This window comes from Staurois parvus, unplaced genomic scaffold (assembly GCF_062004578.1).
Source record: "Staurois parvus isolate SC_StPar_1 unplaced genomic scaffold, SC_StPar_1.0 ptg000307l, whole genome shotgun sequence".
NCBI lineage: Eukaryota > Metazoa > Chordata > Amphibia > Anura > Ranidae > Staurois > Staurois parvus.
In genome coordinates, this window is record NW_028318103.1 from 1,081 (window position 1) to 25,185 (window position 24,105).

Sequence of the window (24,105 nt, forward strand, 5' to 3'; positions counted from 1 at the left end):
CATCTACATCCTCCTAACCTTCAACTGTGTGGTTATGAGATATTTACCATTCCCCCCCACCACCACCAACAGAGCTCTATGTGATATCTACCACCACCATCACAGGACCCGTATGTGGTAACTTCCACCATTCCTGGAGCTGAATGTGATATCTACTACCCTACCTCCCCAGCTGTGCCGTATATGATATCTACCATCCCCACAACAAGGTTGCTTGTGATATTTATCCCCCCACCTAAGCCCCTCCCCAGGAAATACTCACAAGTCCAATGGGTAAAAGAACAGCACCAGATACTTCCCCTTGAAGTCATCCAGACCTAAATCCTTGAACTCTCCATTGACAACAGCTGTCCCTTTGAACTGTGGAGCAAGCTGTGTTACGGAGGGGAAGAGCCGTGAGGAACCTGTAGAACAGAATATACAGTCACCATATACTGAAGGGGGAGAAGCTGCATTCTGCATATCATTTATATGAAATGAAAAGTTTAGCTGCTTAAAAGAATAATTAAACCAAAAGCCAAAAATATAGAATATTGCAGCTTACCAGTTCTTAGATGCACTGGCTGCATTAGTTTTCTTTTTTTCATTGTTTTTTTCCCACTTAATTTTCACCTGGTGATCCTGCCACACTTTATCTAGGCCCCTGGTGCCCAACCTGCAGCCCAGGGGCTGCATGATGTCGTTTGGCGCCTTTTGTGGGGCCCTCAGGCCCCACAAGACAATAATAAAAATTTCCCTATTGCCCTGTAATAGCAGTGATCTCTAGCAGTCTCGTGTAAAGTGTCTGCAGTCTGTGATTCTCTTGCAGCATGTTCCCAGTTTGCAACAGCTTCTTCATCACGTTCACAGTCACTCAACAGTATCCCACAGCATACCCACAGTCTCTGGCCATCTCTTGTACGACGCCCGCAGTCTCTGGCCATCTCCTGTATGACGCCCGCAGTCTCTGGCCATCTCCTGTATGACGCCCGCAGTCTCTGGCCATCTCCTGTATGACGCCCGCAGTCTCTGGCCATCTCCTGTATGACGCCCGCAGTCTCTGGCCATCTCTTGTACGACGCCCGCAGTCTCTGGCCATCTCCTGTATGACGCCCGCAGTCTCTGGCCATCTCTTGTACGACGCCCGCAGTCTCTGGCCATCTCCTGTAAGACGCCCGCAGTCTCTGGCCATCTCTTGTACAATGCCCGCAGTCTCAGGCCATCTCCTGTATGACGCCCGCAGTCTCAGGCCATCTCCTGTATGACGCATGCAGTCTCAGGCCATCTCCTGTACGACGCCCGCAGTCTCTGGCTATCTCCTGTACGACGCCCGCAGTCTCTGGCCATCTCCTGTACGACGCCCGCAGTCTCTGGCCATCTCCTGTACGACGCCCGCAGTCTCTGGCCATCTCCTGTACGACGCCCGCAGTCTCTGGCCATCTCCTGTACGACGCCCGCATTCTCTGGACATCTCTTGTGCGACGCCCGCAGTCTCTGGACATCTCTTGTACGACGCCCGCAGTCTCTGGACATCTCTTGTATCATGTCAGAAATCTCTGGACATCTCTTGTATCATGTCTGCAATCTCTGGCCATCTCTTGTATCATGTTTGCAGTATCTGATGATCGCCTGTATTAGGCACGTAGTTTTTTACTATATCCTGTTGCATGTCTGCTGCCTCTAGAACTGAATATTCATTGGATTTTATGTGCAACCTTTAGGTAATGTTGGATCCCTACAGTAGACCCCACACATCAAGAACATTGACCACCATTGGTCTGGGGGTATACTCTAGGGATCCACTTTATCTGAGAATAAGCTCAGTGAACTTTTTACTGTTGACCACTTTTCACACTACACAGAGTACGTATTACGGGAAAGGATAAGAAGATGAAAATAAATGAAAAAAGAAAACTAATGTGACCACAACATGAAGCATAGGATACACATCTGATACAAAAAAGGGGATACACATCTGTCAGTGACTGGACCACTTCTCTGTTGGTTTTGCTGGATTGAATAGTGTACTAATGATCACTTTGAGATTTCCTCATTCCTGTATTGACTTCAGGCATTTGAGTCTGTGCTTTAGGATTGGATGTGCTGCCATCTAAAGGACTGCCAAAGTATTACATTTTTAATATGGGATACCCCCTCCTTAGGCCCTCAGAGGGTGCAGGTACATCAGATGTACCTATATGGCAAATAACAGCCAAAGGAGCCGTTCAGAAAATATATTGAAGGTCAGACACTCCAATGAATAAAACAAGGTCTGGCCATTTGAAGTCTCCAACCGTTTCATCAGCAGCCATCATGGTTGGTGCAACAAGGTGTTCTACCCCTCACAACTGCCTGTAATAATTCTTATACACTTACAATATCTCCTGAAGACGCGAACATCATACTCTCTGAAATATGTTGAAAGAGTAAAGTTCCACCTTCCTTTCACTTGGCCAGTTATTAGCTTTAGATTTAAAGTAATTGTAAAACTTTATTTTTTTTCTTAAAAAAGAGGATTATACTTACTGCTCTGTGCACTGGTATTGCACACAGCGGCTCCTTATCACCTCTTCTGGGGTCCCCCACCAGCGCTGTCTGCTCCTCTTTTTCTGTGTGTGCCCCTATAGCAAGCCGCTTGCTATAGGGGCACACATGGGCACGCTCCTGAGCTGAGCTGTGTGCATCCATAGACATAGCATGGCTTGGCCCTGCCTTCCGCTCCCTCCAGGCAGGATTTGACTGAAAGCAGCAGGAGCCAATGGCTCCTGCTGCTCTCAGAAAAAGAGGGGAGAGAAGAACTGAAGCCAGGCACAGTGCTGGATCAATACAGGACTCTGTTTAATGATAGGGGAGGGAAGAAACTGGTATGGGAAGGTTTTTCACCTTATTGCAGAGAATGCATTAGAGTAAAAACCTTTATAGTTTAGAACCACTTTAGGTAGAAGTGGCTGAGAAAATATTTGGTGGTCTGGGGAGGGAGGGAGGGAGGGTGGGTGATTGTGTGCCTGGGAGCGAGGGAGGGTGGGTGGGTTTGTGTCTGGGAGCTCTCAGATGTGAGCAAAGTGTTAAATATGAAGAAACGTCTGAAAACTAGACATTTTTTATATGATCTTGGTGTATATTATATATGGTAATTATTGGCAACAATGTTTTAAAGGATGTTGTATAAATAAAATTACTGCTTTTATAAATCTATGTAGTCATCATGGTAGCCCCCCATATATTCTTCATGTGTAATGGTCATCTTATGACACTTCACACATCTGTATGTTGTGGGGGGGGGGGGGTCTCTGTAATGTGGACTTTGTGACTACACAATCTGATACATAGCCTCCCCCAACACATCTCCATCATCTGTATTTCTAGTCGTCATAAACTGTATCTAAGCCAATCAACCAAGGTGAAAACTCCAAGGGGGCAGGGCACATGAGGGTCTCCTCCCAGCAGTTACAACCAAGCCAAACAACCCAGCTAATAATTCCTTGGGAGAGGGCACAGGAAGGTCTCCCCCCCTCCCCCCAGCAGCTACAACTGAGCCAATCAACCTAGCTAATAATCCCTTAGAACCAGGACTCAGGAAGGTCTCCTCCCAGCAGCTACAACTGAGCCAATTAGCCCAGGTATTCATCCCTTTGGGGCAGGACTCAGGAAGGTCTCTTCCCAGCAGCTAAAATGAGCCAATCAACCCAGGTAATAACTCCTTGGGGGTGGGATTAGAGGGTAGAGCACAGGGAGGTCTCCTCTTAGCGGCTACAACTGAGGCCCCAGCCCTCCATACAGAAGTGTAAAGGGGTAGCAGACATCAGAATACTCCGTGTATAGAGGTACACAGACCAATAAGAACAGGACTCACTGGTGCTGAAATGAAACTTTGGATTAGCACAGAGGACAGCGCGGCCTGTACTTGCTCCAGGGATGACAGAACGTGAAATGGAGGCGGCTGCAGCGCCGATTACCTGCAAACAGAGAAACAGAGGTGATCTTCTTTCAGATCTCTATATCCCCTCCCCCAAACCAAACTCCAGCAAATCTATGTGTTTCCCTGCCAGCCCAACAGATCTCTAAATTCCCCCTCCCCCAATACTCCAGCACATTTCTATGTCTTTCCTGATACCATAACAGATCTCTATGTCTTCCCGACACTCCAGCAAATCTCTGTATGCCCTCTGACAGCCAATCATAGTGCAGGGATTATATGGCAGAGATCTGTTATAGGATGACTGGACCACCACAGATATCCCAAAAGTTACACAGCGGGAGACTTGTGCAACAGGTGGGTGCAGTGGTATATTCCCAGGCAATTCCCCCCTGTATAGTGCGTGTAATGGTATATTCCCAGGCAATTCCCCTCTGTATAGTGCGTGTAATGGTATATTCCCAGGTAACTTGTCCCCTGTAGAGTATGTGCAGTGGTAGATTCCAAAGTAATTACCCCCTGTAGTGTACATTGGTATATTCCCAGGCAATTCCCCACTGTATAGTGCGTGTAATGGTATATTCCCAGGTAATCCACCCTCCCCCATATACTAAGCGTAATGGTATATTCCCAGGCAATTTCCCCCCGTATAGTGTGTGTGATTGTATATTCCCAGGTAATCCCCCCTTCCCCTATATAATAAGTGTAATGGTATATTCCAAGGCAATTCCCCTTCCCCCGTATAGTGTGTGCAGTGGTATATTCCCAGACAATCCCCCCCCCTCGTATAATTATATATTAAGACAATTCCCCACTGTATAGTGCGTGTAATGGTATATTCCCAGGTAACTCGTCCCCTGTAGTGTATGTGCAGTGGTAGATTCCAAAGTAATTACCCCCTGTAGTGTACATTGGTATATTCCCAGGCAATTTCCCCCCTCCCCATATAGTGTGTGTAATTATTATTATTATTATTATTATACAGGATTTATATAGCGCCAACAGTTTGCTCAGCGCTTTACAATATAACGGGAGACAATACAGCAACAATACAGTTCAATACAAGAGGGATTTGAGGGCCCTGCTCCTTGGAGCTTACAATCTAGGAGGGAGGGGCTAGTGGTACAAAAGGTAGTAATTGTGGGGGATTGACTGGTTGGAAGAGTAGAAGATTCCAGTATTAGGTATTAGCTGAGGGCAGGATAGGCTTTCCTGAAGAGATTTTCAGAGATCGCCTACAAGTGAGCAGAGAAGCCGATAGTCTGATAAATTGGGGTAGAGAGTTCCATAGGATGGGGGAAGCTCTGGAGAAGTCCTGGAGACGAGCATGGGAGGAGGAGACAAGGGAGCTAGAGAGCAGGAGGTCTTGCGAAGAGCACGGTTTGGGTGATATTTGGAGACAAGATCGGTGATGTAATTTGGGGCAGAGTTATAAATGGCTTTATACGTTATTGTTAATGTTTTGAATTTTATCCGTTGGGCAATGGGAAGCCAGTGGAGGGATTGGCAGAGAGGGGTGACTGATACAGAACAGTTAGTAAGGTGGATGAGTCTGGCAGCAGCATTCATGATAGACTGAAGAGGGGATAGCCTGCGATGAGGTCGGCCAATGAGGAGGGAGTTACAATAGTCAAGGCGAGAGATAACAAGGGAGTGAATACGTTGCTTAGTGGTTTCCGAGGTTAGGAACGGACGTATCTTGGAGATGTTGTGGAGGTGAAGTCTACATGATTTGGACAGCGATTGGATTTGGGACTGAAAGGACAGATGGGAGTCTAGGGTTACACCTAGTACCCTGGCATGAGGGGAGGGACTGATGATTGTGTTATTGATCTTGATGGAGAAGTCAGGGGAGGGGGCACGGGCTGGGGGGAATACTAAGAACTCAGTTTTGGAAAGATTGAGTTTGAGGAAGTGGAGTGACATCCATGCCAATATGTCACTTAGTAGGTTAGTCATGCGAGAGGAGACTGAAGGGGTGAGGTGAGGGGTAGAAAGATAGATTTGTGTTTCATCAGCTTAGAGATAATACTTAAAGCCATGGGAGTTTATCAAGTGACCAAGGGAGGAGGTGTAGATGGAGAAGAGAAGAGGTCCAAGGACAGAACCTTGAGGGACCCCTACAGAAAGAGGGAGTGAAGTGAATAGGTAACGCTGAAGGAGCGCTGCGATAGGTAGGAGGAGAACCAGGAGAGAGCAGAGTCACTGAGGCCAAGAGAGTGGAGTTTTTTGAGGAGGAGGGGATGGTCAACCGTATCAAAAGCCGCAGAGAGGTCAAGTAGTAAGAGTACGGAGTAGTGCCCATTGGTTTTAGCTGTTAGTAGATCATTAGTGAGTTTTAGTAGGGCAGCTTCAGTGGAGTGTAGTGAGCGAAAGCCAGACTGTAAAGGGTCAAGAAGGTTGTTGTCGGTGAGGTGGGAGCTCAAGCGATTGTAGACTAAGCGTTCTAGGAGTTTAGAGGTGAACAGGAGTAGGGAGATGGGTCTTATGTTGTTCAGGTTGGTGGGGTCCAGGGAGGGTTTTTTAAGTATGGGAGTGATGTGTGCATGCTTTAGAGGGGAGGGGAAGGCACCGTTAGAGAGGGAGAGATTGAAGATGTGCGTGAGGGAGCATAGGATGGAAGAAGAGAGTGACCATAGTAGTTGTGAGGGGACAGGATCCAGGGGGCAGGTAGTGAGATGGGCTTCTGAGAAAACCTTAGTGACCTCTTCGGTAGTAGCAAGGTCAAAAGAGGAAAGTGTTGAGGGAGGTTTAGTATAAGGTATGCTAAGAGGGATGGATGTCTGTGCAGTGGCGATGCCCCTACGAACTGCGTCAGTCTTGTTTTTTAAATGATTTGCAATCTCGTGAGCATTGAGTGAGGTACTGGGTGGAGGTGGAGAAAGTAGAGAGTTAAAAGTAGAGAAGAGACGATGAGGACTGGATGACAAGGTATTATTATACAGTATTTATACAGTGCTAAAAGGTTTGCTCAGCGCTTTACATTATAGTGGGGGACAGAACATGAGACAATACAGTAACAAAACACGAGGGGGTCAAGGGCCCTGCTCTTTCGAGCTTACAATCTAGGAGGGAGGGGATAATGGTACAGGAGGAAGTGGCTGTGGGGGATGGAGTGGTAGGAGGAGTGGAGGAGATCGGCTGTTAGGTGAGGGCGGGGTAGGCTTCCCTGAAGAGATGGGCTTTCAGGGTGTGCCTAAAGGTGAGGAGGGTAGGTGGATGGATCTTATGGATTGGGGTAGTAAGTTCCAGAGGGTGGGGGAAGTCATGGAGAAGTCCTGCAATCGGGCGTGGGAGGTGGAGACCAGGGAGCTAGAAAGTAGGAGGTCTTGGGAGGAGCGAAGATTACGGGTTGGGTGATATTTGGGTATCAGGTCGGTGAGGTAGTTTGGGGCAGCGTTATGAATGGCTTTGTATGTCTGTGTTAGTAGTTTGAATTTTATGCGTTGGGCAATCGGGAGCCAGAGGAGGGAATGACAGAGGGGGGTGGCAGAAGCAGAGCGGTTGGTAAGGTGGATGAGTCTGGCCGCTGAGTTCAGGATAGACTGAAGCGGGGATGTGATGAGGCAGGCTGGTGAGAAGGGAGATGCAGTAGTCCAGACCTGAGATAATAATGGAGTGAACGAGTTGTTTAGTAGTGTCAGGGGTTAGGAACGGTTGTATTTTGGAGATATTGCGGAGGTGGAGCCTGCATGAGTTTGCCAACGATTGGACATGGGGTTGGAAGGACAGGTTTAAGTCTAGAGTGACACCTAGGACTTTGGCTTGCGGGGTGGGACTGATGGTGGCATTGTTGGTCGTGATATAGAGGGGGGGCGCGGGCTGGGGGGAAAATCAGGAGCTCGGTTTTGGAAAGGTTCAATTTGAGGAAATGGAGAGACATCCAGTCCGATATGTCATTTAGGAGGTGGGCGATGCGGGCGAAGACTGAAGGGGTGAGGCAAGGGGTGGAGAGGTAAATTTGCATGTCATCGGCGTAGAGGTGATAGTTGAAGCCGTGGGAATGTGTCACTTTGCCGAGGGAGGAGGTGGAGATGGAGAAGAGAAGGGGCCCAAGGACAGAGCCTTGGGGGACCCCAACAGAGAGGGGGAGTGAGGGGGGAGGTGGTAGCGTTATAGGTAACGCTGAAGGAGCGTTGGGATTGATAGGAGGAGAGCCAGGAGAGAGCAGAGTCTCTGAGGTCAAGGGAGTGCAGTTTATTAAGGAGGAGGGGGTGGTCAACTGTGTCGAAGGCCGCGGAGAGGTCGAGGAGTAGGAGCACTGAGTAGTGGCCATTAGCTTTGGCGGTTAGCAGGTCATTAGTGATTTTGAGTAAGGCGGTTTCGGTGGAGTGTAGGGGACGGAAGCCAGACTGTAGTGGATCATGGAGGTTGTTATCAGTGAGGTGGGCGCTTAGGCGATTTTAGACTAAGCGCTCAAGGAGCTTGGAAGTAAATGGCAGCAGGGAGATGGGTCTAAGGTTGTTCAGGTCAGTGGGGTCCAGGGGGGGTTTTTTGAGTATGGGGGTGATGTGCGCGTGCTTTAGGGGGGAGGGGAATGTGCCAGTAGAGAGGTAGAGATTGAAGATGTGGGTGAAGGAGTGTAGGATGGAGGAGTAGGGAAACTGGAGGAGTTGTGTGGGGACACCCCCCCATAGTGAGTGTAATGGTATATTCCCAAGTAATCCCCTCTTCCTCATATAGTAAGTGTAATAGTACATTCCCATGTAATTACCCCTGTATAGTGTCTGCAGTGGTATAGTCCCAAGTAACCCCCCCCCCCCCATAAAGTGTGTGTAGTGGTATATTCTCAGGTAATCCCCCCTCCATACAGTATGTGTGTAATGGTACATTCTCAGGTAATCCCCCTGTATAGCATGTGTAATAGTACAATCTTAGGTCATTAAACCCCCCCCTCCCCCCCTTTATAGTGTAGAGGCAGCCTTCTCAGGTAATCCCCCATAGTGTGTGTAGTGGTATATCCCCGTAGTATACAGTGGTACGTTTCTGGTATCCTCCCTGTGCTGTACAGTGGTAGCTTCCTGCCCATACCATGATGCACATGCTGCTCGGACACTCCCCGCACTCACCCTTCTAGTCAGTAACCTTCCCCACGAGGCCGCCATGTTTCCTGGTCAGAATATGAATGCTACCTACTGAGAGCCAGAGGGGGCGGAGCCAAGGAAACCGGTATATCCTATTGGCTGCGCATTCCTCATCATTGGGTTACCAGTTTTGTGGGCGGGATAAGAGGGATATTACTGGATGGTTGGAAGTAGTGGGCGGGGACTGGGAGTAAGACAATTTTCCGAGTGCCCCGTGAGTGAGACAAACGGAGGGGCGGACTGTGATGTGGGGGGATGGACAGCGATGTCCGAGGGAGGGGCGGACTGTGATGTGGGGGGAGGGATGGGCCGCGATGTTCGAGGAAGGGGCGGACTGTGATGTAGGGGGGAGGGACGGACCGCGATGTAGGGGGGAGGGACGGACCGCGATGGCGGGGGGAGGGGCGGACTGTGATGTAGGGGGGAGGGACGGACCGCGATGGCGGGGGGAGGGGCGGACCGCGATGGCGGGGGGACTGTGATATCGGGGGGAGGGGCGGACTGTGACGTCCAGCTGTCAGTCTCCGTACATCCAGTGGAGGTGTTTGCTCCATGTCACTTGGCTTCCCAGGCATTGTTTTTGCACACATTAGGCTCCCACCTATGCGGTTTGCGTTTGATCCGTTTCTGCGTTGCATTTTTTATGCGTTTTGAGGGGTTTTGTGTTTTACAACTTGTTGCTGGGCAGAATAAATAGCAAAATGCATCAACACCGTGTCCAAGACGCACTACATGCTTCTCTGCAGCGTCTCCATTGAAGTCAGTTTTGTGTTAAAAAAAGTCCCTGACCCTTCCCAAAAAAACGCACCAGGTGAAAACGCGGAGATGTGAATGTGTCCCACAGGAGATCATGTTAAATGGACTGCTGTGCGTTTCTGCAAAATGCTTAGGTGTGAACCTAGACTTACAGAAACGCAGTCCAGATGCGTTCCGGATGTGTTTTTGCATGTGCATTTTTTTATACATACTTTTTTAGCATGTTGTGCATTTTTTATGCGTTTTTTATGCATTCCAGCTAGTTTTTCCCCTTTTTCTTCAGTTTAAATAGGGACATGTGCATTCCAGCGCGTTTCAATGCATTTTATATGTATTTTCCAGTACAGTTCAGTGCAGAATGCTTGTTCTACTTTTGTTTTTGCAACCAGAACACACTGGAACTACAAGCACTGATGTGAACTATGACATTGACAACCATATCACCTACTTTCTGTGCATTTTGGATGCAGAAAAAAAGCAACTGAAACGCATGTAATGTGAACTGGCCCTAAGGCTAGGTTCACACCTATGCAGTTTGCGTTTGATGCATTTTTTATGTCTTTGTTTTTTTTTCAACTTGTTGCTAGGCAGAATAAAAGGCAAAACGCATAAAAAACGCACTACATGCTTTTCTGCAGCGTCTCCAAGTCTATAGAACCAAAAATGCAACGTTTTTAATTTTAAAAAGCCCCTGACCCTTTCCAAAAAATGCACCGGGTGAAAATGCAGAGATGTGAACCTGTCCCATAGGAAATCGTGTTAAATGGACTGCTGTGCGTTTCTGCAAAACGCATAAGTTTGAACCTAGACTTTTTTCTGCATCCAAAATGCACAGAAAGTAGGTTATATGGTTGTTAATGTCATAGTTCACATCAATGCTTGCAGTTCCAGTTGCAGAAAAAGAAAGTAGAACAGGCTGCATTTTTCCTGCACAGAACTGCATTGGAACACAGTAAAATGCATCAAAAACGCACCGGAACGCACACGTCCCTATTTAAACTGAAGAAAAAGAGGGAAAAATGAATCAAAAGCATCAAAAATGCACCAGAACATGTCAAAATGAACACATCTGGATTGCATTTCTATAGTGTGAACCGGCCCTAAAAATATGAAATCTTTGCTAGAAAATGCTGCAAACCCCCCAAACTGTATATTTTCTGAAAGCAGAGCCCCCAGAGAATACAATGGCAGTATTTGCAATTTTTATGTCACCTCTGCTTCTCCCCTCCCATCTGCAGCTCACCTCTGCTCCTCCCCTCCGCAGCTCAGCTCTGCTTCTCCCCTCCCATCCGCAGCTCATCTCTGCTGCTCCCCTCCCATCCGCAGCTCACCTCTGCTCCTCCCCTCCCATCCGCAGCTCACCTCTGCTCCTCCCCTCCCATCGACAGCTCACCTCTGCTCCTCCCCTCCCATCCGCAGCTCACCTCTGCTCCTCCCCTCCCATCCGCAGCTCACCTCTGCTTCTCCCCTCCCATCCACAGCTCACCTCTGCTCCTCCCCTCCCATCCGCAGCTCACCTCTGCTCCTCCTCTCCCATCCGCAGCTCACCTCTGCTCCTCCCCTCCCATCCGCAACTCACCTCTGCTTCTCCCATCCACAGCTCACCTCTGCTTCTCCCATCCACAGCTCACCTCTGCTCCTCCCCTCCCATCCACAGCTCACCTCTACTTCTCCCATCCACAGCTCACCTCTGCTCCTCCCCTCCCATCCGCAGCTCACCTCTGCTCCTCCACTCCCATCAACAGCTCACCTCTGCTTCTCCCCTCCCATCCACAGCTCACCTCTGCTCCTCCCCTCCCATCCGCAGCTCACCTCTGCTCCTCCCCTCCCATCCACAGCTCACCTCTGCTTCTCCCATCCGCAGCTCACCTCTGCTCCTTCCCTCCCATCCACAGCTCACCTCTGCTTCTCCCATCTGCAGCTCACCTCTGCTTCTCCCATCCACACTCAAAAAAATGGCAGTTGACTAGTGCAAAACCGCCTGGGAAGTGGTTAATCAAATCCTATGCGGAATAATATATTACTACAAATGTAAATGCGATATTGTATTTATTCGATCACTTAGATCATGGAAAAGGTTGACGTTGACAGAGTGAACATGTTGCAATCACATTAAAATCAAAGAATTAAAATAAAGAACTGTTCGACGTCTTCAAAAACGGCTGTATAGGCAAAAATGACCAATATGAGGCAATGGAGTTTCCTTTCTGTATTCATCTGCAGTGAAGTTCCATATATAGTAGGAATCGTTTCCTTCTTTAAATTTTCCTTCATGAACACCACAGTAAAAATGAATGAACTCCTAGGAATTGAATAATGGATAATGATGAATACAAAGGAGATAGGATAATAATCTTGACATCAGCCTAATAGGATTCACATATTCAGATTAATTGAGTATACAGTATATCTCTCTTTACCTTCTCAATGACTGTTCCATGCTGTGTGCATAGTGGGTATAAACCTTCATGGATAGTCAACATCGGTGGAGATGAATCCACAATAAGGAGTGACACCACCCCCCATTGACTTCTCTATCACATCCAACAACACCACCATCAAACCCGCCCTGCAGGCCAGAGTACTTGGTGTCATTCTGGACTCCAACCTATCCTTCCAGCCCCAAGTCCAATCTTTAACAAACTCATGCAGACTCCACCTCCGCAACATCGCCAAAATCCGCACGTTCCTAACCCCAGAAACCACTAAACAGCTCATCCACTCCCTCATCATATCACAACTCGACTACTGCAACTCCCTCCTCACTGGCCTGCCTTGCCGCTGGCTATCCCCGCTTCAGTCGATCCTGAATACGGCTGCCAGACTCATTCACCTTTCCAACCGCTCCGTTTCCACCACCCCCTCTGCCAATCCCTCCACTGGCTTCCGATTGCGCAACGGATCAAATTCAAAATCCTAACACTGACGTACAAAGCTGTCCACCATACTGCCCCGAACTACATCACCGACCTAATATCCAAGTACCACCCAACACGCACACTCCGCTCCTCACAAGACCTCCTTCTCTCTAGTTCCCTGGTCTCCTCCTCCCATGCCCGCCTCCAGGACTTCTCCAGGGTGTCACCCATCCTCTGGAACTCCCTGCCCCAACCCATCAGATTATCACCTACTCTCCTCTCCTTTAGGCGCACCCTGAAAACCCATCTCTTCAGGGAAGCCTACCCCACCCCCTGCTAACTTGCCGACCTCCTCCACTCTTCTTACCACTCCATCCCCCACAGCTATCTCCTCCTGTGCCACCATCCCCTCCCTCCTAGATTGTAAGCTCGAAAGAGCAGGGCCCTCAATCCCCTCATGTTTTGCATTGTATTGGTATTGTTCTGTCACATGTTCTGTCCCCCTTTATAATGTACAGCGCTGAGTGAACTATTGGCGCTTTATAAATACTGTATAATAATAATAATAGTAATAATAAAGTAAATACCAATGGTGCTATAGTGCCATGAGATGAGTCAATGTGAATTACCATGAGGAAGTTCAGAAAACATTCCCTTCACTGTAGGTGTGAAAAAACATTGATGTATTGGTAAAGGAGTGTCAGTCCAGAGTGGTTAGTATGGATATTTCAATAGAAGGCATTCAAACATTAATGGTTCCTTTAATAAATGCCCCTCTAGGGGTTCCAAAAATTACTCTTTTTTTGCAGAGTTGGTGCGATTCCTATAAGAATGTGTGAGACAGATGTCCCATATCGCGAGTTGTGTAACACACAGTATATAGTACATACCTAGTAAGTCCAAACATTCCCCTCAGTCTGGGGCTTCAAGCAAACATATAGATATATAGGGTATAACTCCCGTTTGTAAAAATTGTAGCTTAGCCTAACACACTATTACTTGCCACCGGTGGAAGTGAGTAAAGCCACTTGAATCGCAAAAAATCTCCTTTTTTGGTGATTCAAGTTGCCTTGTTAGTTTCTACATAGCCTCATGCTTATCCAAGATGGAGCTGCAACGCTTGCTTCTTTTCCCTCGTGGATACCGCAGCCTATGAAGACGCAGAGCGTGATGATGTCATTACGTTGACGCGTTTCATCCACCAATCATCGCAGACTTCAACAGAACTGGGAGGGGACAACTCATCCATTGCCTTAATAAATGTAAAACACTAATTTTCCCAACTATTTATAAGCACACTTCACCTCTACCCTTAAAGGTGTACAAATATAAATACAAATATGCTCAGTGATAATTAATAAATCACTAAATTAATAAATTAATAAATTAATTATCACTGAGCATATTTGTATTTATACATCCATTGCCTTATTTACTGCCTTAATGGCGCCTTTTTTAACCATATACGTCGCCCTCTTGTGTTGAAATGTCATCACTACATTAAAATCCCATAGAAAAGCATATGATTGTGAAAGAACATTAGGGTGTGTAGCTGAATCATAATCAGGGGCGGACTGACCATTTGGAAACTCGGGCACTGCCCGAGGGCCCGGGATCAGTAGGGGGCCCCATGAGATGCCCCTGGTACCTTTTTTCATAGGCTTTTTTGAGTTTGGGCAAGGACACAGGGGCCCCATGATCCCCTATTGCCCGGGGGGCCCCATGAGTTGTCAGTCCGCCCCTGATCATAACCATAGAAATATAATATTAACATACACTGTTGATAGCAAAGTGATCTAATTTCTTGATCTCTCGATATCGATTCATGAGAATAGACTGACTACTAAGACATTTAGAAAGGAGAGAGCAGCTAATACACTTTTACATGCTGCTAGCTATCACCCTGAGAGTCTTAAACAAGGTACACCAATTGGTCAATTTCAGAGAATTAAAAGAAACTGTTCAGATGAGGACCAATATAAAATTGAATCGATCCAACTCTATCAAAGGTTTATAATCCACACTTTTATATAAGTGAGTCGGAGATACTATTAAGATACGATTATCGTACCAGTTTGGATGGCACTTTTTCTTTTCTGACGTCCTCCCATCCACAGCTCACCTCTGCTTCTCCCCTCCCATCCACAACTCCCCTCTGCTTCTCACCTCCCATCCGCAGCTCACCTCTGCTTCTCCCCTCCCATCCGCAGCTCACCTCTGTTTTTCCCCTCCCATCCGCAGCTCACCTCTGCTTCTCCCCTCCCATCCACAGCTCACCTCTGTTTTTCCCCTCCCATCCGCAGCTCACCTCTGCTTCTCCCCTTCAATCCGCAGCTCACCTCTGCTTCTCCCCTCCCACCCGCAGCTCACCTCTGCTTCTCTTCTCCCATCCGCAGCTCACCTCTGCTTCTCCCCTCCCATCCGCAGCTCACCTCTGCTTCTCCCATCCACAGCTCACCTCTGCTTCTCCCCTCCCATCCGCAGCTTACCTCTGCTTCTCCCATCCGCAGCTCACCTCTGCTTCTCTCATCCACAGCTCACCTCTGCTTCTCCCCTCCCATCAGCAGCTGACCTCTGCCTCTCCCCTCCCATCGACAGCTCACCTCTGCTCCTCCCCTCCAATCCGCAGCTCACCTCTGCTCCTCCCCTCCAATCCGCAGCTCACCTCTGCTCCTCCCCTCCCATCCGCAGCTCACCTCTGCTTCTCCCCTCCCATCCACAGCTGACCTCTGCTTCTCCCTTCCCATCGACAGCTGACCTCTGCTTTTCCCCTCCCATCGATAGCTCACCTCTGCTCCTCCCCTCCAATCCGCAGCTCACCTCTGCTCTTCCCCTCCCATGCACAGCTCACCTCCACCCCGCCATTCATGATCTCCTATGTAGAATGCTAGTTTCCTTTAAAGCTACTTTCACACTGATCTGTAGCAAAAGCGCTGCCATATGCATTTTTACTGCGTTTGCTGGGCATTTTTTGCAGGACTCAAAAACCGCACCAAAAATGCACCGCAGATGCAGGAGATTTTTTATCCTGATTATTTCTGTCATACTTTGTCTTTTTAAAGATGTTATTTTAAATAGTTTTATTTATAAGATGTGAAAATATTCTTTTACTTTTTAGGTTTGGTTCACACTGCAGCGACTTGTGAGATCCCCAAGCCGCATGACATGTGGAATCCCATGTTAGTCAGAGCTGTCTTAATCAGCACTACAGAAATCAACTTTAGAAAAGGTTCCTGTGTACAACTTCAAGGCGACCTCTATCTGACTTGTGCCCATAGACTTTAATAGAAGTCGCCTCCAAGTTGGATCCTCATCTATACTGATGTGATTGGATCTGACAGGCTCCGTTCACATCAGTGCAGTGTGGGTTTTATCCATTTTTGTACCCCTCCATGTTGAGGACATGTGGCCTGGGTTGGTTCAGGAGGGGGCGCTCGCTCATCCCCCCCCTTTTCTGACCTGCTGGGCTGCATGTTTGGATAAGGGTCTGGTATGGATTTTGTGGGGGACCCCCATGCAATTTTTTTTTATATTTTGGCATATGTTTCTCCTTAAAATCCATACCAGGCCCTTAGGGTGGATTGGGGGGGACAATTTTTTCTGCAAATTTTTAATTGCCGGCATTCTTTTTTTTTTTTTTTTTTTTTTATTTCACATTCAGCTGTCAGTGAGAAACCCGCTGACAACTGATGAGTCGTAGGTTGTTAAAGACGTGGCAGTCGGATTGCTGGCCTGCTCCTTAGCAACCAGCAATTCTTTACAAAGAATTTGGATCGGCTGAGCAATTTTCGACCGGTTCGAATTCCAATCATGCCAAAAAGTTGGAATTTGTTAGAAAATTAGGAAGATTACCTGTAGCTGATGACCTCATTGGTCACAGGCAGCGTCATATGGGATAAAAATAGCTTCAAAGCCGCATCAAGTCACATCAAAGTAGTACTCAAATCTAATCAAGTTGGCAGCAAATCGCCAGGAAGTCGCATGGCAAAGTCACGTGACTTTCCGGTCACAGCAGCGTGAACCGACATTTAGGAGGTTTGTAGTTAAAGGAAAACTCCACTTTATTACAGTACATGAACCATCTTGTCTTTTTTTTAATCAAACTAGAAATAGTTTCCATTATCTGTTACTACAATTTTCTAAATCAGGCAAAACCTCAAAATATGTCTCCTAACTGGGACAACTCGGGGGTCCCGGGCACACATCTTGTGCAGGGGCGGACTGACAACTCATGGGGCCCCCGGGCAATAGGGGATCATGGGGCCCCTGTGTCCTTGCCCAAACTCAAAAAAGCCTATGAAAAAGGTACCAGGGGCATCTTATGGGGCCCCCTACTTACCCCGGGCCCTCGGGCAGTGCCCGAGTTTCCAAATGGTCAGTCCGCCCCTGATCTTGTGAAATGTTGTGTTCTGCTTATGTGATCGTCCGTCTGCTTTTTCTAGCAGCTGTTCTCTGATTGCAGTCCTAGTGCTGATTATGTGACCGTAGCAGGAGGACCCTTTTGCTCAGGAAGGAGGAAGTGATTGGAATGTAGTGTCTGTATCCTCAGAACGGGTAAGAGCCTGCGGTGAAGTTTGCCATCATTCTTGCAATTTATATAAGAGATCTGTTAAGTAATATTTTTCTTCTTAGCAAAAACAGAAAATAACTAATATAAAAATTGGTGTAACGCTACTTATATAATAAGTGAATAAACATAAATAAATACAATATATAAATAATAATAAATATGTATACAGGTGATAGATCCTCCAAGGGTCTACGTATAAGTGTCACGGATGGTGATAATAAGTGCATATACCCTACATATAGTGAATAATATCCAATCCCAATTAGGAGATATTGCCCCCAAAAACAAAGTGGCATATACAGTGAATCCCAAATGCGGGATATATGTATAACAAAGTGCTTCAATCTTCCAAACAAGTGCTGTAATGCATGTGCAAATGGTAAATCGATATCCTTAAATGGCAGGAATGCCCCCTCACCTCTTAAATGCGACCCAAAGGGTCAACACGCCTTATAGATCTCCCTGGATCTTGCACAGGAAATCTCTCCACACCATACAGGCTCCACTGGTTCCACAGACCCTCACTGGTAGCTCGCATATAGCATTGATTCCCCTTCCACAGGCAGGTAAACGTAGTACAGCCAACTTATAAGTACCATATTAAGGCCATGAAAGGACAAAGAACAAATCTTAAATAGTGCAACACTGTTTTATTGCAGCGTAAATATGTAAAAACGCCAAGTAAAACACTCACATTTGGTAAGACAAAGTCAGGCTGTCACACCACAAGATACAGTGGGGCAAAAAAGTATTTAGTCAGCCACCAATTGTGCAAGTTCTCCCACTTAAAAAGATGAGAGAGGCCTGTAATTGGCATCATAGGTAGACCTCAACTATGAGAGACAAAATGAGAAAAAAAATCCAGACAATCACATTGGCTGATTTGGAAAGAATTTATTTGCAAATTATGGTTGAAAATAAGTATTTGGTCACCTACAAACAAGCAAGATTTCTGGCTCTCACAGACCTGTACCTTCTTCTTTAAGAGGCTCCTCTGTCCTGCACTCATTACCTGTATCAATGGCACCTGTTTGAACTTGTTATCAGTATAAAAGACACCTGTCCACAACCTCAAACAGTCACACTCCAAACTCCACTATGGTGAAGACCAAAGAGCTGTCAAAGGACACCAGAAACAAAACTGTAGACCTGCACCAGGCTGGGAAGACTGAATCTGCAATAGGCAAGCAGCTTGGTGTGAACAAATCAACTGTGGGAGCAATAATTAGAAAATGGAAGACATACAAGACCACTGATAATCTCCCTCGATCTAGGGCTCCACGCAAGATCTCACCCCGTGGGGTCAAAATGATCACAAGAACGGTGAGCAAAAATCCCAGGACCACACAGGGGGACCTAGTGAATGACCTGCAGAGAGCTGGGACCAACGTAACAAAGGCTACCATCAGTAACACACTACGCCGCCAGGGACTCAGATCCTGCAGTGCCAGACGTGTCCCCCTGTTTAAGCCAGTACATGTCCGGGCCTGTCTGAAGTTTGCTAGAGAGCATTTGGATGATCCAGAAGAGGATTGGGAGAATGTCATATGGTCAGATGAAACCAAAATAGAACTGTTTGGTAGAAACACAACTCATCGTGTTTGGAGGAGAGAGAATGCTGAGTTACATCCATAGAACACCATACCTACTGTGAAGCATAGGGGTGGCAACATCATGCTTTGGGGCTGTTTCTCCACAAAGGGAACAGGATGACTGATCCATGTACAGGACAGAATGAATGGGGCCATGTATTGTGAGATTTTGAGTGCAAACCTCCTTCCATCAGCAAGGGCATTGAAGATGAAACGTGGCTGGGTCTTGCAACATGACAATGATCCCAAACATACCACCCGGGCAACAAAGGAGTGGCTTCGTAAGAAGCATTTCAAGGTCCTGGAGTGGCCTAGCCAGTCTCCAGATCTCAACCCCATAGAAAACCTTTGGAGGGAGTTGAAAGTCCGTGTTGCCCAGCGACAGCCCCAAAACATCACTGCTCTAGAGGAAATCTGCATGGAGAAATGGGCAAAAATACTGTATGGGTGTACTATGTAAAAAACCTGGTGTACCAAGATGGTGTTCCACCAGAACCACGTCGCTTCTACGCGTTGCGTCACGCACACGTTCCTGCGTTACAAATGGCTATGTGTATAAGTGGGTGATGCAGTGACCGTCGGCTGGAACCGAACAGAATCAGCAAGGGAGAATGTCACCAGCACACTGAGGATCACCAATACAGGTCCAAACGTTTTAATGAACGATCACATAGTTACAGCAAGGCAATTAGATTAGCACATACAACACACACAAGGTCTAGACCTGAACAGCAAGACACAAACTCAACAAGTACCATCTAGCTAATGGGGGGTGAAAGTCATAAATATGTACACGTGAAAACAGACAATACAGGAAAAAGACAATTGTTGGAATGACATGATCACCTTCTGTTCGGAAAGCCCTGTCAATGACAAAACCTGTGAGGTAAAATACCAATAAAATTTAATAATAAAACATTCAAGCTTTCACCTAAAAAATAAACAAATGGTTAGGGACTTTTTAACACCAACACAACATACATTGACTATTTTATGTTTTAAGAGTGCACTTTTCTGAATACAAAAATTGTTGACTTCAACTAATTATTACCACGTGGATTTTGTTTATAGTATACCATTAATATCCAAAAAAATAGTTTTCCATGGTTAAAATAAAAATGAGCAGCTTAAAACAAACATTTTAGCATTACTATTAATTTACAAAATGTTGCACTTCACCAAAGAAATTCTTCAAAACTTGTCTTTCTAGAAAAACAAACACATTATAGTGAATACAGCTCAGGACATTTGCATATGAATAGAGTCATTTCCACTTACAGACCTGGCTATACAGGAGGGGGTTCAGTTGTTAGTGGGCTGTCAGCAGCTTAGAAGACAGATTTTTGAAGCCTAAACAACCATTACAGTTACCATCAGACAAGACAACATAAATTCCATAAACACACTCTTACAATTTATTATCTTAAACAAGTAGTACTGCCTGGACCTTGAAGAAGGGGACATACCCCAAAAGCTTGTCCTTAAAATTGTATGTTAGTGCAAATAAAATAAGTATCACGTCAGTAATCAATTGTTTTTATCTTAAACACAAACTTTGGACACCACAGATATCAGCAGGTCTTCTCCAATAACCTGGACTTTTTCTTGTTACTTCCATAAAATCTATTTTGGAAGTTTGAGATTCCTTTAATGATTCATCCCGTTTCAGTTGCTTATTGTCAGCCTGTATAGATGCATTTTCTACCTTAATATGCTGGAATGGGACCCATGATCTCGGCTGCTCATACTTTGTAGACCTCGGCCATGTTCCAAAGCGTGCTGAATACACTTCAACATCACGTCTCATTGTCCTATATGGATTTTGTTTCACTACCTTTCCAACAGAAGAGGATAGACAAAATCGAGCAATGTGGCCAAATAATCCACATGAATAACATTTGATCTTTTCTAAGGTTGTCCGGCATCTATTAACCTCCCTGGCGGTATTCCCGAGTGTAGCTTGGGGTAGAGTTTCAGTACCAAAAGCGGTAACCCCGAGCTACACTCAGGCTTACCATGCGGCATTGCACAGGGATTCCCTGCAGCGCTTACCTTGTCCTTCGCTCCCGCGATGCGTCCCCTGCAGCGTCCTCGGCCATCTCCTCCGGCCGATGCCGGCATCCGGGACGTACGGGCGCCGGAAACCGGCGACAAATTTGAAAATTTAAAAAAATATAATTTTTTTAAAAATTATTATTTCATAGCAAAACATTGCTGTTTCAAAGCATTTCACATACATTTTGTCCCTACTGCTTTGTCCTGTGCCCTGCCTGCATTTTTACTGTTCTTTCTGCCTGGAAACTTAGAAAAGTCCATGGCGTCCAAAAAGCATCCCTTTATGTCAAAATCAGTTTTAGACCGGCTAGAGAACAGCGATAGTAAATTAGAACCACTTGCAGAATTGAGTGATAATGATTCGTGGGGAAATTTGTCATCAGACACTGAAAACGGTTCTGCAACTTTGCTCAGTGATGTGCGAACTTGGCTCTATATTTCACATTTCAGTGATTTTGGTTTGATTATATTATTGAATTAAATTTATTATATTATACTATTATTTTTTATGAGTATTTATTAAATTATAATTTATGATTTCGTGTTTCAAGTTTTATCCTACCCGGGATGTTTACTAGACACTTGTTCGGACAGATTTCAGGGAGTTATTCCTAAATTACAGGCCTACAATAAAAAAAACGACATATTTCCATGCCAAAAAATGGTACCGCTTTCAGCACCAAAAATCTGAAATAATCATACCGCCGAGGAGGTTAACTAAAGGCTTTGTTTTAGACTGAGAATATTCAGTGACTGACACCTGAATAGCAACTTTTTCTGGCTGCGTAGAAGATGAAGGGGCAGCTATACAATCGCTCTTACCATCCAGAGATTTGCAGATATTGTCACATACACGAGGGGCGGATGATTTCCCACTGAATTCACAAATACTTAAATCAGTCTTTTTATCATCTACTCTAACAGGAAAATGAGCGAGCTGCTTCTGGCAGTTGACAGAGAATTGATTCAATTCACTTTCTGCACTCTTCAACCTCTGTACTAACTGATCCATTTCCTCCTGTAATCTTTTGTTATCTCTTGTTAGCTATTGGTGGCTAGCATCAGAATTAGTTACAGAAATTTTTAAACTACTCAGGTCACTTTTGGATATTTCAAGAGCTTCCTTTAGTGATTTGTTTTGCAACTTCAGATGTTCATATTGCTTAGCCATCCAACAGGCAGCAAAGATCAGTGGAGTCTTCCCCGCATGCCTACAACTTTTCCCGCTAGGTTTTGATTTCGTATCTTCTTCTAACTCTAGTCTGGCCTTTGCCTGCCTAACTTCTCTGCTTTCCTTGATCTGTTCCTGTTCCTCACAGTCTTTTGGCCACCAATTGTGCAAGTTCTCCCACTTAAAAAGATGAGAGAGGCCTGTAATTGGCATCATAGGTAGACCTCAACTATGAAAGACAAAATGAGAAAAAAAAATCCAGACAATCACATTGGCTGATTTGGAAAGAATTTATTTGCAAATTATGGTGGAAAATAAGTATTTGGTCAATATCAAAAGTTCATCTCAATACTTTGTTATATATCCTTTGTTGGCAATGACAGAGGTCAAACGTTTCCTGTAAGTCTTCACAAGGTTGGCACACACTGTTGCTGGTATGTTGGCCCATTCCTCCATGCAAATCTCCTCTAGAGCAGTGATGTTTTGGGGCTGTCGCTGGGCAACACGGACTTTCAACTCCCTCCAAAGGTTTTCTATGGGGTTGAGATGTGGAGACTGGCTAGGCCACTCCAGGACCTTGAAATGCTTCTTACAAAGCCACTCCTTCGTTGCCCGGGTAGTATGTTTGGGATCATTGTCATGTAGCAAGACCCAGCCATGTTTCTTCTTCAATGCCTTTGCTGTCCAAATGTCCAAATACACGTTTACAATCCACAGTTAGTAAATTACAAAGAGGTCAGATTCATACACAACAAGATCATTCCGTGTGATTTAGGCCCACAGATGCGTTTTATTCGCAAAGATTGGGAAGCATCTTGACCAAATCTCATTTGAGGGTCAACGGAAAACCTTCAGGCAGAATGGCACAGATCCTACATTTTATCTCACTGCCTCCAAGATTCCAATCAGAGCCCTTTCATTCACACTCACACCCTGCTGCAATAGGCACACCGAGCAGTTAGGATATTTTCTCATACACTCTCAGTACAATTTTATTTCAATTATACTGTTCATAATCAGTCTCATCAAGATATTAGTAAAGACAAAAAGTAAAAATGGCGTTTGACAAAGCTTACTAGTCTAGGTATTTCAGACAGACTTGGAAGATAGACATGAAAACGAAGAAAGATGTAAATAATGCTCTGTATTCCACACAAGAAGTAACATTTACCTAAACATTCAGGCTTCCTCACCAAGGGGCACCATTTGTTTTGGCTGTTTTCCTACCGCACTTATTTACTTGGTTCTAAGATTATAAATGTAACTAGAAAAGCTACAATTTCTGGGGAAATTGTGTGAAGTGTTCTTGCCTCCACCAGTAGTCTACAACTCACACTCTAGCTTTTGTCACTCTGCTGCCTGCTCACACACCTGGGTTCCTATGGCAACTCACTCTACAGCAAGGACAGAAAAGAGCGGTTAAAAACAAACTGCTCCAACTTGCTCACTTCACTGGCGGTTGCCATCTTCAAACGGTTGTAGTTTAAAAATTGTAAATCCTACACCAAAGAGCTTTATATTGTGAGAATCACAAGACCCAGACCTACATTTTGATGCATAGTATGTCTCTGAAATATTAAAAATAAAGACACAGTCGCAGTTTAGAAATTCCCCTTTCAAATTTGAGGTGGCTAGCGTGGAGTTTCAATGAATGTCAATGGGCGGCGTGAGTTGCAAACAAATGGTCATATTTTGAAAACTATTAGGACTATGGCTTAGCCGTGGATATTTTTAGTGGCAGCAGGGATAGCTGAACGTTTTGATAAGATTTGTGTAGGTGGGCTTGAAAATGAGGGAGTGATGGCAGTTTAGAAATCATGTCCTGATTTTTCAGCTCACACTCTAGCTTTTGTCAGCTCACACTCTAGTTTTGAAAATTCCGTCATTCATTCCTATGGGACCAATTTCACCACAAAAACGCCGATATTTCATGAACCATTCGGCAAAACGTTCCACAAAGTAATAGCACACCAATCGGGAACAATCCGCATGCTTCGGTATATTACTGTCTATGTAGTGTAAAAACTGTGGGCGGAGTTAGGGTGGTAAATTTGGCTATAATAATAAGAATATATTTGTGAGATAACAGTAAGTGGTCTTGCCATGCAAGAACACTTAATAAGT

General features: G+C 45.7%; 1 protein-coding gene and 1 long non-coding RNA gene across 2 annotated transcripts in view; both read right to left on the reverse strand.

The window, feature by feature from the left end:
* Window positions 1–239: 239 nt before the first annotated feature.
* Window positions 240–9,116, reverse strand: LOC149457675 (thioredoxin-dependent peroxide reductase, mitochondrial-like). The gene is made up of 3 exons (XM_089683355.1): window positions 8,965–9,116; window positions 3,833–3,935; window positions 240–404 (listed from the first exon to the last, which is right to left on the reverse strand). The coding sequence occupies exons 1-3, from the start codon at window positions 8,998–9,000 to the stop codon at window positions 259–261; spliced, it is 285 nt and encodes a 94-aa protein (XP_089539481.1). The 5' UTR covers window positions 9,001–9,116; the 3' UTR covers window positions 240–258.
* A 2,651-nt stretch (window positions 9,117–11,767) lies between these two features.
* LOC149457676 (uncharacterized) overlaps window positions 11,768–24,105 on the reverse strand; it is a 29,280-nt gene continuing 16,942 nt past the window's right edge. Inside the window, exon 2 of the long non-coding RNA XR_016313592.1 lies at window positions 11,768–12,037. This is a non-coding gene — a long non-coding RNA (uncharacterized LOC149457676). The remainder of the gene's footprint in view (window positions 12,038–24,105) is intronic.

Bases quoted from the DNA above. Each gene is read 5' to 3' on its own strand.
- LOC149457675 (XM_089683355.1), bottom strand. From the start codon at position 9,000: ATGGCGGCCTCGTGGGGAAGGTTACTGACTAGAAGG. The intron at 3,936-8,964 runs GTGAGTGCGGGG...CTCTGTTTGCAG, and splicing joins GAAGGTTACTGACTAGAAGG to GTAATCGGCGCTGCAGCCGC. The intron at 405-3,832 runs GTGAGTCCTGTT...TCTGTTCTACAG, and splicing joins AAAGTTTCATTTCAGCACCA to GTTCCTCACGGCTCTTCCCC.